Genomic DNA, 19941 nt, shown 5'->3' on the forward strand with positions numbered 1-19941 from the left:
GAAAAACATTATTAATTTCTGAAAAGTTCGAGAAGTGTGTTTCACCTTTGAATATTTTCCATCATAACTTTACTTGTTTGATTTCACAAAATGATTTTTTGTGTAGTAGCAACAACGTTACTGTATCCATAGCCCTTCCAAATTGCACCCTTTTCCGGCTTCCCCTCCTGTCTTGACATCAAAACCAACTTGCTCTATAGTTTCTATTTGGGCCTCTCGGAGACACTTGTGCATAAGTTCCTGCAACTATATATATACTCAGTTTATTCGGCTCTTGTAATTGAAATTTTGCTCCTTGCCACTAGTTCTAATTTTCCTGTTTATATGCACGGTGCATTTTCTAACGAAACTACTTTTTCTAGGGATCGGATATGTATTCTCTTAGGATGCCAAACAAATGGAACTTCTCTTTCGATTACTACTATGCAGGACTTGTTGCCCTCGGTATCTATGTCCCAGGCAAGTATCCTAATATACACACTCTTTTTGTTCAACCTTATATTATACCTTTCCTCATAAACAAATCCGAGAATGATACATGGCATGACGATGCTTTCCGTTTTAGATTTTGATTAGTTTGCTATATTCGGAACTGCAGGCAGTCCTCACATGTACGGTTACATGCTCGGACAGAGAAAGAAAGCTCTCTCCAAATCGAAAAAGGAGTAGACTCAATTGAAATGTAGCTGTTGGAGATTGCATTTATTCAAGCAATTTTAATCTTAATCAATGTATTTCAACTGTTCAATTTTTTCTTATTAATTTAGACAATAGAACAATTTGCATTTCTCAGATGAATGTCAAGTGGTTGAATGAAAATTCATTTACAGTTTGCTGATTTTCATTAGAACTATAAACAAGGGATTCATAAGCTATGTTGCTTGGACTCTTCAAAAATATTATCGCACTTGTGTTAGAATCTCCAAAAATGTAATACTTTTGGAGGAACAAACATGCTTCTCTGATCTCTTGACATTATTGAAGAGTCCGAGCAACACTAGTTAAAGTAGTTAAAGATTAACAAAAAGGGGAAAGTTTGTAATTCTCTAAAACAATAAAGAATGCAAAATTGGACAAAAAATGAACATACATGGAGGAGGACATAGACCATAGCCTTCAGAGCAAGAAAAAGGATGAGGTAAACTATCTCTTTGCTCATATTTGACAAAAAACATTATTAACTTAAAGAGCATGTATGAAATCTCCCAATCAATAACATCGTTAGGCAAACATTGTATGAAATCTCCCAATCAATAACATTGTTAGGCAAACATTGTATGAAAGCTTTGTGAATCTTATTCTTGGTTTTAGCAAGCCACCAAGACATAACAATTTGTCTAATGTTGCCAAATTTAAGAGGGATACCACAATTCAAACAAAAGTAAGACCAACTCTTAATGTCTTTCGCTATAAGTTTATATTTTTGTATTATAATGTTTTATAGATTATACATAGATATAACTCTAGTTTTTAAAGAACTTATGTCTTACTATGCATAAAATTCGATTAGATTCAATTGTTAAAGAACAAAAAATAAAGATTATCTCATTTAAAAGATAAACCATGGAATTTTATTAGTATATAAATACTTGATAACTCAAATAAAGCTCAAATCTAACCATATGCATTTCCATTATCATTTATTAACCCTTCGGACCACTTTATTTGTTGTCTTTACCAAAATATTTGTCATTTAATATATATATATATATATATATATATATATATATATATATATATATATATAATGAGTACATTCTTTTCATTTTGCTCTTAGTAATAACCACTCTTAGAATTAATAATTATTGACTAATTAACTTAGAAAACCTAAGTGAAGAATACATAGACATACTTCAATAGTATAATTGCTTAGATTAATTTTCTTTTTATTAATTGAGGAGGTGTTTATTGAAGAGAGATTAACATTTTAAATAATTAAAAATAATAAATAAGAGTATGGTAGCCACAAAAAAATGTGACAAACAAAGTGATCCAGAGAAAGCAGTATTTATTTTATGAGTTCTTTATTATCTTTATTGTCGATAACATTATATTTTAGCATAATATCATGACTTATTTCATATCCTTTTATTTTCACAAGAATTGAAGCACTATATTGTTTTTCTATCTAACTAAAACGTAAGAAATAGTTGAAAGCATTAGTTATGTGTTCTTATGTTGTAGAGATTCCATGTAAATCATCGAACTTTATCGAGGCTTGACATGCCACAAATCCTCTTTAAAAAGAGAGGTGTCTTTGAAAACGCGACAAAAGAACCCCAAAAGGCTTAACTAAAACCATAAAAATTGAAATAAAACAAATTGACTTCTATAAATTTGATTTGGTTTATCAATTCTTTTAAAAAATAACATAATTAATTTGATTTAATTTGGTAAATGAAAAAATTCCAACAAAACCGACCTGCACCCCCCTTAAAGATAAAGTTTATACGTGGATAACGTGATTATGTTAGTGTTCATATTAGAGTAAAAATTGAAAATAACAATAGATTAATTTTGACTTTTATTTTTTTTAATCAGACAAAGCACTTAAAAATATTCAACATGTTTGACTTCTGATTAGTAGAATAATGAACACATATATAAATCAAAGTTGTACATTAACACTTTAGTATATAAAAAATAAAAGCAATTCCTTTTCTTAGACTTTCCATATTCTTTGTTTACACCTTTCGTTTTCTCAGCTTTTTAAACGTGGGAAATTATTCCTTTTGTACACATCATGCAATATAATGACTTCTTTTGCACCTACAAAGTTTTCGAGTTTGAATCTCAAATATAATATCGTCTTTGTTAAAGAAAAAATTATCACTAAATATGGAACTTGATCAATAATATGAATGAAAATTTATTCGGATATTGGTACGAACAAAAACTATAGAACCTTTCATTTTTATCTATCATTTATGCTTTATCGGCCATTTCTTTTCAATTAAAACTTGTATTATATTACTCTTGATGTTCTTTATTCATAATAAAGTAATTTACAGAGTTTATGAAAATTGAGTTTAATTTTATGACGGATAAATTAAAAGGTAGTGACATGTATTTTTATTTAATACTGATACTTATTTGTAACCTAGAATAAACGATAAATAACTTGATAAATCAAATTTAATTATATTGATTGTGTAAAAATATCATGACATTGTTTATATTCATAACTTAACCTGTATAATTTTAATGAAATTTAAGTCAGATACACTGATAATATTAGGATTATTTACACAATTAGTTTACTTTGACGTACCATAACCATTAACTTTTTTATCAGGATATCAATTAATGTTTATCACAGAGATTTACATGTTATTACCTTATAAATGATCTTATGATGCACATTAATACTTTGTATTTCTTAAATTGCAAAAATAAATTAATTGTTTCTTCTAATTAGTGTTTTATTTTATTTAGTTGACATATTGTTCCTCCTTTTTGTTCTATTCTATATATTACTCTTACAATCCCCTCCATATCTAAAGTTAGAGCTTTACAATTTTTAAGTTTTCAAACCTTTTACGTTGAAAATGAATTGCATTATTATTTGTTTGAAACATTTGACTTTTGACTGTTGGATAAAGCTAAAATATGATGTTTTCTAATTAACCAACACAAAAAGTGACCATCCACCAGCTCTTTTTTTTTTTTTTTTTTTGGAATTACATAAGTTTGGTCTTATATTCATAGTAATTATTATTTTATTTCACGTGGAAAAAGTTAACTACTTATGCATGATTATATAAATTAATACTATCTAATTTTACGTCCTAAAAGATTACGAGCTCAACAGTGTAGACTACTTACAAATTTTTTTTAAAAAATGATTTTTCAAATCTCTTATAGGTAAAAATGAAGATTTATTGTAAGCAGTGGTGGACGTGGATTCACGTATGTGTGTAGCTAGGTAATTTTTTTCTTATATATATACATCGATTAACTTCTTTGTAAATTCAATTCTTTATATTTTGACATGCACCATCTTTGTGAAAATTTTGATTCTACCATTTATTGTAAAATGACATAAAACTTAAGGTGGAGGTGGGTGGGGCTTACACCAATACAAGGAAAGGGTAATGGTAAAATGGTAAAGGTTAATTTACCCTTTGGTAGTTTGGTTAGAAGTAGCAGCCATTATTGTGAATTTACAGGTTATATATAAGTAAGATTTAATTTCAAGAAAAAGATAGACAATGAATTAAGAATCCGTTTAATCATGAAAATTGCAAAAAAAACAAATAATTAAAATTATTTTTGAATTTTCATGAATAATTTGAAGTGAAAAAAAAACTTGTTGATAATTTCAAATTCTAGAATTCAATTTCAAATTGAACTTTGAATTTTACGGCTAAACATAATTTTTGAAATAAAATATTTTTGACCATTATCTCTTAAATAATTCGCGTGAAAGGCCATTTGATACCATTTTAAAACAAAAACAGAGAGTGTAAACTACATATCATAACTACTTAAAGTGTTTTAATAAATACTTGGTGATAATTTAAATAGAAAACATGGACACTATGGACACTTAATAGTCTAAGTACAAACTCACAATTTTTTTTTACTTCATTATGTTTTTAACCATAATTATCTCTTTAACTTTAACTAGTTGGCTCAGAAGTAACTAAACAAAAAATACACTTCGATGTTGAGTTGGCATACACATATCTATTGTCGATTAGGAATAACTATTTAGCCAATTCAACATCAAAATGTATTTTTTTAATATAAGAAAGTGATAATTTAAGTATATATATGTAAAGAGAACAATGGACAATTGATATATGAAACTCGTGTAAAACAATAATTTAGATTTATTTTTGATCATTTTACTCTAGATAAAAGTATTAAAAACACCACTAAACTCGACACAAATTCTAAGTTTCATCCCAAACTATTGACAATATTAAAAACGCTTTTTTACTTGACTAACTGAACTTAAATAACACCCCCTGCAACATGAGTGAAATATACTTCTAAATTCTCACCAAGTTTAGAGGTGTTTCAATACTTCTCTCGACTATTTATTAAGAGTCTCATGCTCCTACATGAGTTTGAGACCACTTGCTATGTCATGTGACAGATCGAAGATATATCTAAGTTTAGTTAATCAAATAGTAGAAACTAATATTTTGCGTCAAGTTCAGAGTGTTTTGAATTGTTCTAAATTTTTAACTTGTTGGCTGAAATGTAACCAACTCCTAACAAGTTACCAACTTTCCATCAAACTATAGCCTTACCGATTACATACCAGCTAGCTAATACAATTAAATTAAACCTGATAGAAAAAAAAAATAGCGACGTTTGAACTATATGTTAATTGAACTATATGAGGTCAAACAGACACTGTAGATTTTTTACAGTTGCAGTGTTTCTTCTTCTTTTATTTTACATCTTTTTGGGTCCCCATGGTTTCAGTAGTGGAGGGACAATGAAATAGACAGAAATAATAGAAAAGAAAAGGCTGTTTTTTTTTTCTTTTTTACCTTTGTTTCTCTTATATGTCTTGGGACCCCAAAAACACCAAAAAATAATGTAAGAAGGGAATATAAGAAACTATATACTATATAGCTAGAATGAGTTCATATATCATAGATATATAGTAACTAAAAGCTTGTTAATAAATTTTCATTTAGATACACGAATTATGGTATGTTATGATTTGATACTTTTATCTCAACAATAACAATAATATACTCAATATAATTTCGGAAATGACGTTTGAGCAGGGGCGGACCTACCCTTGGTTTAGGGGTGTCGAGTGACACCCCTTCGTTGGAAATTTACGTTGTATATAGTTAAATTTTAGTTTAATAAATATAAATACATGAATTGACACCTCTTGAAACAAGTTGAAGGTTTAGTCTATTAGTTAAGTGGTTGCAAACACTCCATGAGGTCATTTGTTCAAGCCCTACTAACCTCATTATATATTTTTACAATTTGGACTATTTTATATATATATTTTTTTACTATAACCATTGACACTCCTTAATGAAAACCTTGCGTCCATCACTGCGTTTGAGAAAGATAGATTGTATGCAAATCTTATCTTTGACTCGTGAAGATTGATAGGTTGTTTCTAAAAGACACTCATCTCAATTACATCACTTCCAACTCAAATTTTAAAAAATTTATGTGAATATTCTCTAGCACAGTAATTAAGAAGTGTTTGCATAAGTAATCAACTGGATTTTCTATTTACTTTTCCTAGTCAGTATACATATATATATATACATCATATTCTGATAGTTATTTTCAGCTTAAGCAGTTACCTGCTCAATTATTTAGATTAATTCTTCATAAATTTCTTTTCTTATTTAAAATATTATAATTATTTTATTTTCCTCTTTATTGATACAAGTAGGGGTGTTCATGGGTCGGTTTGGATTGGTTATTGGTCAAAATCAAAACCAAACCAACTTAATCGGTTTTAAAATTATCAAAACCAAACCAAACCAAACCAAATATAATATACATATTTATTTGGTGGTTATCGGTTTCGGTTTGGTTTGGTTCGATTATTCGGTTATTAACCATACACATAAATAAAAGAAATAGTTCATTCAAAATGTGAAAAAAGTGACAACAATCCATTCAAAATAAAAAATAGTTAGAATGACTTAAATTACCGAACTTTCAATTATTGAATTTACTATCAATAAAGCTTTAAAATTCACTATATTGGCCTAGAAGGAAGAGACAATAACATTTTCAGTCCCACAAAGATTGTCATAGACACTCATATACATGAAATCAATAAGATAAATGTTTTCACCTTGGGCATTCTTGCTTTCAATAAGTAAAGTATAAAGAAATTTTAATGAAAACATATATAAGATCTTTAAAATTGTTTATAAAAACAATATATTAAGTATGTATATTAATAAAATATGTGTATATAATTCATCGGTTCGGTTCGGTTATTTCTTCGATTTTTTGAATAAAACCATAACCAAACCAAATACTACCGGTTTTCAAAAATCTAAAATCAAATCAAACCAAACCCAAATAAAATTAGTTTTATTTTATTGATTTGATTTAATTTTTTAATTTAGATCAATTTTTATCCAAATCGTGAACACTCTTAGATACAAGTATATTATGAGTTGTCGAAACACATAGAATATATATAGGAGAGTACAAGTTATTCTTTGTGGCATATTTTAGCGTAATTAACTGCGCCGGACAATGATTGCACTTTTGAATATTAGGAAACTCTATGTTCTGTCAAAGCTTTAAAAAGTACATCTTTGTGAAACCAAAAATAATATTCTACCTTCTACTTTTTGTCTCTCTTTTTTCTTATGTCTTCAACTACTCATGCTTATCCACATTTTTTATTAATATATTAATACTGCAAAATAATGCATATCATTAATAATTAATATTATCATTTTTGACAAATGGATTCAAAAAGAATCCAAAACATATGTCACATTTGAAATTTGAACTTATAGGAGTCGAGTGATGTGTCGACGCTACAAATTGAGTATCAATAATTATCTATATTGTGTGTATTCTGTTAAATTAGATATTCTATGGAGTTGAATGATGCAGCTAATAAAAATTAATACGGCCCCTTTTCAAAGAGACTGTCCTTAGGACTCTATTTAGTAAAGTCATTTAACAACGGATAGACACAAGTTATGCACTTATTATGAGTTATCTATTTAAAAAAAAAAACAATAGCGACCAATTCTTTCTAAATATATATATATATATATACTAGAAATTTTAGCTCCGTCTTTAGTTGTGTTATTAGTAATAAAGTACTTGTTGCCTTCACTTTTTATTTCTAGTTAAAAAAAAAAATTCGTGAAAACTAGCGCTTGAATGATAAGATAGAAAAGCCTAATGTTAAGGTGATTTGAAATTTTGTAAATGTATAAATAATGCTTTTGATATAGAGAGGTGAATTCCCTTCCTTGCCTCCCTCTTCTTGCTAATTAACTTTGACATTTCCAAATTTTTTATAACTTTAAGTCTTTTCAATTTTCAATTTTACATCAATCCAGTGGATAATATTCTTTTCTCAAATTTGTCTTCTATCAAATGAAGAATAAAATATTTGTTCCAATTCATTGTAAATATGTGGTAATCAACTTAGGTTTGAGTTTTTTGTTTTGTTTTGTTTTCCCTTAGATATTCATTAGCTACATTGAGATTCAATTAAATTTAGATTATTAGAAGTAAAATATTCCTTTTAAAATTGACTTTATATAAAAAATTCAAACTCAAAATATTTGATTTAGGTCTAGTAAATTTAGTATACTCACAATTACTTTTACATACTCACAAGGAACAAATAGACCATCAAATATAAATGGATTATAGTCAATAAGAAACTTAGTTCAACCAAAAGGCTGAACTCTTTTATTAAAGAATATTCCAAAAAATTCACCCCCTTTTGTAATTCTTTTTTTTAGTGTGTGTGGAGAAGTTATAATTGTCTTACAATAGGTAGTGGAAACATTACTATTCCAAGTCAAATTGCACTTTAGTCATTGCAGTTGTGAATATTGTGAATAGTTAAGTTTCATTATATACTTTTTCTGGATTATCTAGATGCATGGCATGATGATAAGGAGCGGGGTAAAGTCGCCTACAATAGATTTTTATGATTCAATCTTTATTCATATCTCTTGTGCATATATGAGGTTAGTGTATTGAACTGTCATTTATTTGAAGTAAATCAGTATTTGTTTATCTATTTGACCAATTATTTCAATTACAAATAAATAGTTTTTAGGAGTTTTTTCAAGTTTTCATTCAGAAAACTTCAATTTTGTTTTCTAAAAACTCATAAATTGAATTTGCAAACTCAATTTTTTGGAAAACAACATTGGTATAATTAATTATGTCTCACTCTCAAACAAATTGAAATCGACTATATGAATACTCATTACTTTGATTAAACTCACTCATGTAATTGACAAGTTTTACCTTGACAGTCAATCTACCATAACCGGTAACCCCCTCTTATTTCTGAATTTGAAACCAACAATATAAATAAGCTCACACAAAGTTAAAAAAACAATATTTTTATATTTTTTAGATTAGAAATTTTTGAACATATTTCTTTCTGAAATTTTGTGCTAAGTTAATCATCCCCACATAAAGGACAAAAAATAGTTGTAGTATATTTGTAACTTCAATATAACATTAATTTTATTAAATGAAATCAGCAAGAGAGTACAGTACTAAACAGTAAACCCTAAAGAGCCTTTAAAGTGATATGAAATGATTATTTTCTCTGTTGAATGAATATAAACATTTACACAACCTTTTACTATATAGCACAAGCTTTTACGTAATTGATAAAATTATTGTCATATTTTTTTAAATCTAATCCTTTTAACCAAAATAATGAAACTCTGAATGAGTCAAAAAGCATGTCAAAAATTTCACAATTTCCTGCTTTATGCTTCCACACTACTACAACTACAACTACAACTACTATAAAAAACCAAACTTATCTCATTTTCTCACTTGCTCATACCACAAACCAAACTCACAAAATTTAGTAACAAAAAAAAATAAATCCAAATTTCAGTCAAATCAATATCTCTGACCAAAATTTTTGTGAAGAATATTTGTCAAAGAATCTTCAGAACATTTTTCAGAAAAAAAACCTCTTAATCAACAATCTTTATTTTGTTATATATCATCATCATATATTCTTCCTTTTTTTCTTCATCAAGATTCCACCTTTTTTTAAAAAAAAAATGTATCAATTTCCAAGTTTTTATGAACTAGGTAACACTTGTTCAGATTCATATAATAATTTTCTTCATGAAATTATAAATTCATCATCAAATGAAATGTTTAATAATATTAATAATTTGGAAAGTTCGAGTGTTAGTCCAAGATCAATGGCTGAAGCTAAAGCAATTGCAGCTAATAAAAGTCATAGTGAAGCTGAGAGAAGGAGAAGAAAAAGAATCAATGGACATCTTGCTACTCTTAGGAACCTACTTCCTAACACTATCAAAGTAAGTTTTTTTCCCCAACTTTTGATTCATAATTTTATGCAACTATATATTATATGTATATATATTATTTAGAGTTGACAAATGGACGAGTTGAGTCGATAAACAGGTCATAATCCAATTCGTTTAAACATAGATAGATTGAGTCATGAGTTGCTAAAAAATGGTTAGGTTTTACCACTTTTGCGCTAGAGGCGCCGCACATGCGATGGTTAATTGAACATCTTTTACCAGAATATGATATTTTGTATGTAGGTTAAATATTTTTAATATATATATATATGTCATAATCCAATTTGTTTAAATATGGATAGGTCGAGTGAGTTACTAAAAATCGATTTGATTTTGTCACCTCTAGTTCCTGCCTACACAATGGTGCTAGCTGGAACCATATAGATTAGGTGGTCAGTTTAATATTTTTAATCGAATCATTATATTGTGTATGTATGGTAAATATTAGTACTTTTTATACATACATATTAAATATTTAGTATTCCCAAAAAATTCTGTATTCACCATTATTTCTAGATAGATATGTAGCATGTACTAATATGTCTTGCTCTAATATTTTTTACTTGAAATATGATGTATGCTGTTCAATAATCATGAAGCCCCTAGGCCCTAATACTCTAGTCTCTTTGCTTTTTTGCTTTTACGCACCAAACAACATGTGATAGCTAGGTTTCATATGTAGAATGAAGTTTTTATTTTTTAAATGCAATTTAGGGTAAAATCTTAGGTTCTTTTAATTATGATGTTCATACCTCATTTGATATATATTGAGACGAAGGTTTATCAAAAATATTTTTTCTATTTTCATAAGGTAGGAATATCATATAAGATTGTGTACACTCTCTGTGACCATACTTGTAGAATTTACACTGAAAATAACCTGATTCCGCCTTTTCTATTTCTTAAAAAAAAGTTGTTAAATATTAATCATAAAAAGAAATATACAATTTAGTCAAATATACCTCTTATAGTATAGTCGCTATTAAATAATTTTCATAATGATTGTGTCTCGCTTGAAATAATACCACATTTTCACGCTCAAAAAGGCAACTTTTACACGCTAGTTTTGACAAACGTCGGTAGTAGGGTACAAGTTATGTATTTATTTGAACTCCATAACTTTTGCGCATATTTTGTATAATATACTCAGTGTAGGGTATGAAAGAACAGGGTGTATAATGATCTTATCTCTATTTTTATGGAATAGCGATGTTACTTTCTATAGATCCTCGACATAGATATATTTAAATTCAATAAATCAAATGTACTATGATAAAATTTTATACTCTGAGCATATAAAGTTCAAATCCTTGATTCGTATGTGAATATCGATGACAAACTCTTACATAACAACCTTTAGAAAATGACAAAAATGGCCCCTTATGCTTGGATTCTAGTCATTTAAGTTTGTAAAAAAATGAGTATTTTTAATCTTTGTCGAATATTTAATAAACTCTGTCTGTTAGATTTCACAGAAACTTTAAAGGAAAAAAAAGGATTTAGGGGAAACTCATATTTTTCTAGTATAGTTTATGTTTAATGTCTAGTACATTTTTGCGTTACAGTTTCTAGAATTTGATAACACTTTATGGTGTTTATGGTTTCATTTTTTTTGTGTGTACACAATTAATTACCATATAATCTAATAAACTGAATTTATTCAATATTAAAATGAAACTATTTTGAACCTACTCTAAACCTAAAAGGACCACATTTATCATTTTCTCTAACTTCATTTGTTCATCCAAAAATTGTGCAGACAGACAAGGCCTCTTTACTAGCAGAGGCAGTAAGGTGTGTAAGGGAACTAAAGCAGACAACATCAGAACTAGGAGCAACAACAACAATGTCGGAAAACGACGACGACGATGATCACACGACATTAATGACAAAATTAATGTTTCCGAGTGAATCGGATGAATTAAACCTAAGTTATTGTAACGATAATAATAATAACAATACTGATAATAACAACTCGGAGTACGATGGGGCAATAATAATAAAAGCATCAATGTGTTGTGAGGATAGGCCAGAAATTATGATGGAATTAAGAAGGGCATTGAGTACAGTAGAAGGAAAAATTGTAAGGGCAGAAATGTCAACAGTAGGAGGAAGAATTAAGTGTATTTTGTGGCTAGAAATGTTAGAAAATGGATGCAAAGAAGGGCTATTAGTGCAATTGAGAAGGGCATTAAAAGTGGTTATGGACAAGGCAAATTTTGGCCCACAAAATATGGGGCAAGATTTGTTGGGAAATAATAAAAGGCCACGTTTAGTAGGGGGACCAATGAATTATGTTTGCAAAAATGGACAGCTCTAAAGAGACAAAGATTTGTGGACATAATGAGCAAAAGATGTTAATTGTGGAAAAAAGTTTGCAAGTGTTTTGTTTTTTGGTTTGTCTCTTCTTCTTTTTCTTTTTCATTGAGTGGTTTTTGTATGATTATTTTAATATTTGGATTTGTCTTTAAGTTAGGAGTCGTTTGGTGGAAGATATGTATGTTAATTTTGGTATTTATATAATCTTTTGTTTGGTAGTGTTTTCAGCTTATACATAGTAAATCAGGAAATTTATATGAGGGTATTATTAACGTTCTAATATAGTTTATTTAGTACCTTAATACAGTGTGGTTGATTATCCGAAAAGACAAGCTAAGTATCATTGGCTTGGTCAATCTTTATCTAACCAACTACCAAATACTACGCAAGCTCATCATATTCAATTAATTGTTTATTTATATTTCATGTCATATTTCTGTTAACTAAAGAACATTTTTTAACCTAGAAAATATGTTAAGGACATTTTTAAACCAATAGGTAGAAGGGGGTGTTTTTGAACCATTTTTTATAGGTTGATGCATTTTTTAGCCTTTTCCGTTCATTTAATAAACAAATCAATCAGTTGATAAAAGATAATGTCGGTATAATTAATCTTAGTATTATTGATCTCATGATTACTAATATATCATATTAATCAGTACTATTCGCGTACATTATACCAAAAAAAATATTATTTTTTTAAAAAATAAAAATTATTCAAACCTTTCTGAAAATATAATGGCTGATTTAATTGCTATTTGGAGCTGAAAATTGGAGATTCAAAAGAAAAAGAAATCGTCGCCTAGAGATTCGAACTCTCGCGGGGAAACCCCATGTACTTAGCAGGCACACGCCTTAACCACTCGGCCAAAGCGACTTATTGTAAGGCATAAATATTAGTAAAGTAATCATATTAAAACCAGTAGACAGAAATTATTGCATCAAACTCTGTTTCAGGATCAAAACATAAAAATTACACTCATACATACAATCAAAATACAGGATACACTCTCGAAAATCAACTCGAATACATCGGAAAAACTGAAAAGAAACGACATATAGAACAATTAAGGTAAACCAATACTACTTATATGGTAGAATAGAGGTAGGGGTGTCAAATGAACATTTTGACTTGAATTTGCGCGGATCAAAATAGACTGAATCAATAAATAAGTCATTTTTGCCACCCCTAGATGGACTCTGCAAAGATAACTATATATTAGTTGGATGGAGGAGGTGAAAATGTAGGAATGTTTGGAAGTGATGGCATGTTAGGCAGAGGATTCATGGTTGGCATTGGTGGCAGAGTCATTTTCGGGACAACAGAGGGAAATGTGGGCAAAGATGCAATACTTGGCAATGGTGGCAATGTGAGTGGAAAGTTGGGCAATTGTGGCATTGTTGGCTTAGGCAATGACGGGATCGTAGGCAAGTTGGGAAGTTGTAGTAGGCTACGAGCACCATGACTTGTCGATATGTTTGATAAGGACAACAATGCTACCATCACAAAAATAATTGAGTAGTTGATGGAAGCAGCCATTGTGTTAATTTTCTCTAAAATTGTTTTGTTTGCACAAGGAAATTAAGTTGTGTTTATGAGTTGAGTTTGATGATTTACTAAAGGGTGTATATATATAGGGGAAGTTCTTTGGTGAAATGTTGGGTGAAGAAGCATAGGCTTTTAAAATTCTTAATACTTTATTGTTAGTTAATCTTCCTAAATAATGTTGGGTTGAGGAACATGCACCAACTTTTAAGTCAATAAGTTTTTGTTAGAATAGTTATGTATAGATGAAAATTGGATCAACCATATTTGATGGACAATTGAGTATTCGGAACATACTAGTCAGACTAATTCAGATTCACATCACGTAGGACCAATTAAAGGGATTATTGCTCTCTTTCAAGGATTTCTTCATACCAGAACTTGAGCCCAAAATATTTGGTTAAAGGTGAAAGTATCCGAACCATTTAACCACACCTCTAATTATTTATTGTTTCTTTTTAATTTTGTTAATAATGTGTGTCTATTGATCCTACCAATGTTGTTCAACTACCTAAGAGGTATGTTTGCTTGCCTAATAATTGATGCTCCAAAAACTAATCAGCTCAACAATATTTTGAAGTCTTTTAACACATTTAGTTAAACAATCATAAGGGCAACCAAGTTTGGTAGTTTTACTCTTATTCAGATTCTCTTTTTTTTTCACAAATAACAATCATTAGATTACAAAATCAATTGGTAAAAATTTAGTCACATCGAGTGTTTACATCAAACCAATGAATGCAAGACATATGTCTACCATATATACTTGTTGACACCTAATTTTGACCCTCCCCGATAATAATTAATTTCGAGCTTCTTAATTTTCAAATGACTTAAAGTAATTAATTTTAGAAATTTTGAAAAAAAATAAAAAAATAAATAAGAATAATTTGTAAGTTGTTTCAAATAGTTTGTCACTTGTTATAATTTTTAAATAACAGTATGTTTTACATAATTATGTATGTAAATTAGTATATTTTACAAATATTCGAAAATCGTCTAAAAAAAAAAAAGATTTTGCTTTAATTAAATATTTGGTTAATTATTTGAGTTGATATCTTAAAAGGCCACTCAACTATGCGAATTTATATTGTAAAGTCATTAAACTTTATTTTGTATCAATAAAATCACTCAACTTATGACTTTTGTTTTCTTTCTACAAAAATCACTCAACCAAATCAAATAAACAAATTAAGGAAAATTAATATCTTTCATCCCACCCATACACTCCCAAATTAAAATAGTGTATTTAGGTTGATTGGTAAGTAAATATTTTCAGCATTTTAGCATGAGATCTACCGTTTTTAGTTTTTTTTTATGATTAATAATTGTAGTTAAATGATACAAATCTATTTTTGAAACACGTATCGATTAAGTAGCATACGGCAATAACTAAATTTACAACTACCAAATGCGTGTGCAATATCTATTTCGTTTTCGTTGACTTTGAATTTATGTTATCAATAAGTTATTATTTGATATCATATTATTTTGACTTTACTGTGATGTGTTTTGCCAGGCCAACGTCCTCTTATTACTTTAGTAACAAAATTTTTTCTCTTATTTATAACATGAATATTTTTAGAGTTTAATTTCTTGTTAAAATGCGCGATAAAAAATATTTAATCATCTATTTTGAATTCGTTATTTAGTTTGTCGTTGGATTTGGTGAAAAAAAAAATATATATATAAAATAAAATTTGTGGGGGTCCATGTATAATATAAAAAATAATAATTTATTTTGTCGCGTTAGATATTAATGTTAAATTAGGGCAAATGATTTTGTAAGATAAAAACTCTTAGTTGAGTGATCTTTTGAGATATTAACTCTAATTATTTTGGTTATATAATAGTTTATATCCTAAATTAATTAGTTATAATTATGTTAATTATTTTATTTCGTCAAAATAAAGAAGCTTATTAATTAATTTGTATCGCACTTTTAGCCATTTCTTGCCTTACCTTAAACCCATTAAACAAAACCAATTTTTGGGCCTTTATCCTTGCTAATTGTAGCAGCCCATTTCCCCTCTGACCCAGCCCAAAACAAAAGAAATTATGCCCCATACAAACAATACCAAATAACCCAATAAAATAATGTAAAATTACTAAAGTACACTACATATGTTTACCTATTATCAATTAATCCCTTCTCTTTCATAAAAATTCAAAAATCCCTACTTTTTCCCCAATTCCTATTTTCCGGATACTTTATTGTGAAAGAAATCAAACCCATCTTCCTCACCCCCAAAATCTCGCCTATAATCTCTCCCACTACCAAATTAGTTACCGCTTTCAAAGCAATTTGATTTCCAAACGATTCAACAGTGTCAAAGTTCAAAATAGGTATTCTTCTTCTTCTTCTTCATTTTTCTTTCAAAATCAATTTTTTGTTTCAATCTATTTTGGATTATTTGTCACAATGGATCATCCATCTTTTAATATTGGGATTTCCCAATTAATAACACCTAACAATGAACAAATTTTTGAATCTGAACACCGAAACTTGAATGAACATAGGTCTAAAAGCTTGCATGCAACGGCATTAATGGCGAATCAAACTTCTTCCAAGAGAAAATCGAAAACGAAAGTGGGGTCATCATCTAAAGCAAAGGATGCAAAAACTAAAAAGAAAAGGGGTAGAAAGGTTGCCCCTCCCATTTTACGACCAACACTACCCATGGTATGTCTATCTTTTGCTTTTAATTTTACACATTGTTGAAAAATAAACGTATCTAGTGTATATTGTAATTTGTAGAAACACTGATTGTTTGGGTTTGAGTTTTACTCTTAAATTTGTAGATGAAAGATATGGTTGTTGAAATAAAGTATCTGTTACTTGTGATTCATATATCTGTTTATCAATTGCTGATATCTTATTGTTGATTTTAAGGTTTCATTGTTGAAATAAAGTATCTGTTACTTGTTGATATTAAGGTTTCATGGTTGAAATAAAGTATCTTTTACTTGTGATTCATATATGTAGATGATAGAAAAATAAGTATTTGTTTTACATTTGTAGATGAAAGACTAGTTTAAGGCAAGTTTTGTGTGCTACGATTTGTATTTAAGATAGGCAAGTTTTGTATTTAAGATAGGCAAGTTTTGTAATCTGTAGAAACACTGATTGTTTGGTTTGAGTTTTACTTTTAAATTTGTAGATGAAAGATATGGTTGTTGAAATAAAGTATCTGTTACTTGTGATTCATATATCTGTTTATCAATTGCTGATATCTTATTGTTGATTTTAAGGTTTCATTGTTGAAATAAAGTATATTTTACTTGTTGATATTAAGGTTTCATGGTTGAAATTCGTTGTATGATATAAAGGTTATTTATTGTACAATGGATCATCCGTCTTTTAATATTGGAATTTCCCAAATAATAACACCTAACAATGATCAAATTCTTGATTCAAAAGACCCCAATTGGGCAGAACAGAGGTCTAAAAGTTTACTGCACCGATATTAATGGCAAATCAACTTCTATGAAGAGAAAATCAAAAAAGGAAGTGGGGGAATCATCTAAGCAAAAGATGCAAAAACTCAAAAGAAAAGGGGTAAAAAGGTTTCCCCTCCCATTTCTCGACCAACACTACCCATGGTATGCATTTCTTTTGCTTTTAATTTAGACCTGTCAGTATTGTATCCACCCAACTTTACTTACACATTTCATTCAATTTATAATGTATCTTCTTTCTGTTTGCAGTGAATGTGAAACGTATGTAGCAGCTTTTGCTGAATTTCTGAGTGACGAAATGAAGGTTCCACCGATTCCTTTTCGAAGTGACTATCTTCGCTCAAGATATGCAACACTGTTATGAAATATGGTACCGACAAAGCCAAGGCGGAATACGTTAGCGAGAATGATAATCCTACAAGGCTAAATGTGTCTTCATTCCATTGACAGATGATGAACTGATAAATGTAGAACAGTAGTTTATTTACTGACTTACAGTCAAGATATAAGTTTTATTGTTTTGAAGATACATTAAGTGTTTTGGAGTATTCCTCCCCAAGCCAAGTCAACATTATATTTCTAAGTAATTCATACTTCTAAATTTGAAGAGTTTTTATGTCCATAATTTTTATGTCGCATTTAAATTTGTTTTCAATACATTTTAATACCTTATTAATTTTTGTATATTATAAGTATTATACATATTACTACAGCTTCTACTACAGTGAATCTGATACAAAATTTCCCCAAACTTATCAAATATATTATACAAAATTGTTTTCACAAATAACAAAATTATATTCTTCACACAACATGGTACAAATTATATCTTATAAGATTGTTACAAATCACAACGGATGATACTAAATCATTATCATTTACATAATATTATGTATATGATACTTAGGTGCTTCAAACATCTCAAATTGATACGATTTTATTATTTCATGCCAAAGTTAAAAAGATATATTAAGTATCAAATACACAAAATTGATACTAAAATTACTCTAACTTTTTTTAAGTTGATATTAAATTTCCAGAAAATTATTATGTACATGAAACACAATTGCGTCCACAAATATAAAAATTGTATGTATATGATATATAATAATGGTAAAAAATACAACTTCCGATACTCTATTATTAGTAGATACAAAATTTAGAAGAAGATAGTATGTATATGATATATAATTGCTTCAAATAATACCTATTTTACATGTTGTCTCTTTTAACTTTGGCACACATCACATCTATTAGACTATTATTCTATCCCATACAAAATTTACAAACAATTAAGTATCAGACACACAACAATGTATACCAAACTAACTTTATCAGAAATTAACAATAAAAAAATGTAGCCAGAATTCAAAACATAACATTTTTCATTTATTGCATCATGAAATAAGAATCACAAATTTTCGATTCAATAATGCTTAGAGCCTTTGCGTCCCTTTTTCCACCTTCAACACACACAATTGCACCTGTTGTTGCATCAAAATTTTGTATCTCTTCATCACTTTTATCCGATGTATTAATGCATAGTGGATACATACCGAATCCTACCTCGTGTTTCTTCACTTCTATGTACAAATTCACCCCCACATCATTCTGAATACACAATGGAGATGAATTACCTTCTATGATGTATCTGATCTCCATATTTTTTTTGATTCATCAACATTCAATTTTGCTGCAATTGCTGAATTAAGATTAACGAACGAAATATTTTCTCCAACCACTATGCCATCACTTATGTATTGCTCGTATTTAACATCACTTTCCCATATTCCTGAATGCCTTAACAAGATTGAAATATTCATTACAAATCTTCACCAAAAAATGCGCTGCAATTTTTTTTGATCAGCCTTCCAGAGCTTTTTGCAAAACAGAAAGAGAGAATTTTAAAATTTGAAATTTTAGTTCAGTAATCGTTTTATGAATGACTGATTTGTAGATGAAAGAAACGTATGCGTGAATTGTGGCAATGAATTTTTATTTCTGTATTAAATCCCCTTTTTAAGGCACTAAACTGATAAAATCCCCTTTTTAAGGCACTAAACTGATAAAATCCCCTTTTTAACGCACTGAACTGATAATTACAGCTTCTAAATTAAAGTATCCGCAAGACAATAAAATAAAGGGAATTTTGTAATTTATGAAAGAGTAGGGATAGAAATCCAGAGAAATCCAGCCCAAATCCAGACGCAACCCAGAGAAATCCAGCCCAAATCCGGAAATCTCGTCCAATTGCTCTGCCAAAACCCATACCCTGCAGATCCCCCATCACCCTCACGTCCCTTTTCCCCCATTTTTAGGGATTTTTTCAAAGCTTACCACGGTTGGATTGAAAAGAGGCAGAGGAGTCCGAATTTAAAATTGAAAAATTCACTCGATTTCCTCGGATTTTTCAGCTATATAATCATCTCTTTGATCACTGCTTAAGGGGGGAGAAAAAAAAAGAAAAAGAAAAGAAAAGCTAAGTATTGAGAGGAAGAAATAGATCTAAAACAAAAAATCTTTGAAATTGTTCTTGATCGTTTTTGTCTCGTTCATTCGAGTTTCTCGAAGTCGTGTTTCGGTGTGAAAATT

General features: G+C 28.9%; 5 protein-coding genes and 1 non-coding gene across 6 annotated transcripts in view; 3 read left to right on the forward strand and 3 right to left on the reverse strand.

Moving 5' to 3' along the window:
• LOC125818919 (very-long-chain (3R)-3-hydroxyacyl-CoA dehydratase PASTICCINO 2-like) overlaps positions 1-761 on the forward strand; it is a 49840-nt gene extending 49079 nt beyond the window's left edge. The window contains exons 9-10 of the mRNA XM_049498430.1: positions 363-463; positions 603-761. Of these exons, the coding sequence (XP_049354387.1) occupies positions 363-463; positions 603-669 (168 nt within the window). The 3' untranslated portion in view covers positions 670-761. The remainder of the gene's footprint in view (positions 1-362; positions 464-602) is intronic.
• Positions 1-19248, reverse strand: part of LOC125818914 (glutamine synthetase cytosolic isozyme 1-1) — a 176314-nt gene extending 157066 nt beyond the window's left edge. Inside the window, exon 1 of the mRNA XM_049498425.1 lies at positions 19245-19248. The gene's annotated coding sequence lies outside the window, so the exon portion shown is untranslated. The remainder of the gene's footprint in view (positions 1-19244) is intronic.
• The window catches only part of LOC125818922 (uncharacterized), a 196224-nt gene that overhangs the window by 122746 nt on the left and 53537 nt on the right, over positions 1-19941 (forward strand). The window lies entirely within an intron of this gene.
• LOC125818877 (transcription factor bHLH30-like) lies at positions 9484-12345 on the forward strand. The gene is made up of 2 exons (XM_049498390.1): positions 9484-10016; positions 11785-12345. Exons 1-2 carry the CDS (start codon positions 9750-9752, stop codon positions 12343-12345), a joined length of 828 nt encoding a protein of 275 aa, XP_049354347.1. The 5' UTR covers positions 9484-9749.
• On the reverse strand, positions 13141-13221 carry TRNAS-GCU (transfer RNA serine (anticodon GCU)). Its single transcript has one exon. It is a non-coding gene; the product is annotated as a tRNA-Ser (tRNA).
• Positions 13564-13884, reverse strand: LOC125818878 (protein PELPK2-like). Its single transcript, XM_049498391.1, has one exon. The coding sequence runs from the start codon at positions 13882-13884 to the stop codon at positions 13564-13566; it is 321 nt and encodes a 106-aa protein (XP_049354348.1).

This window comes from Solanum verrucosum, unplaced genomic scaffold, assembly GCF_900185275.1.
Source record: "Solanum verrucosum unplaced genomic scaffold, falcon-dt-bn FXZP01000252.1, whole genome shotgun sequence".
Taxonomy (NCBI): Eukaryota; Viridiplantae; Streptophyta; class Magnoliopsida; order Solanales; family Solanaceae; genus Solanum; species Solanum verrucosum.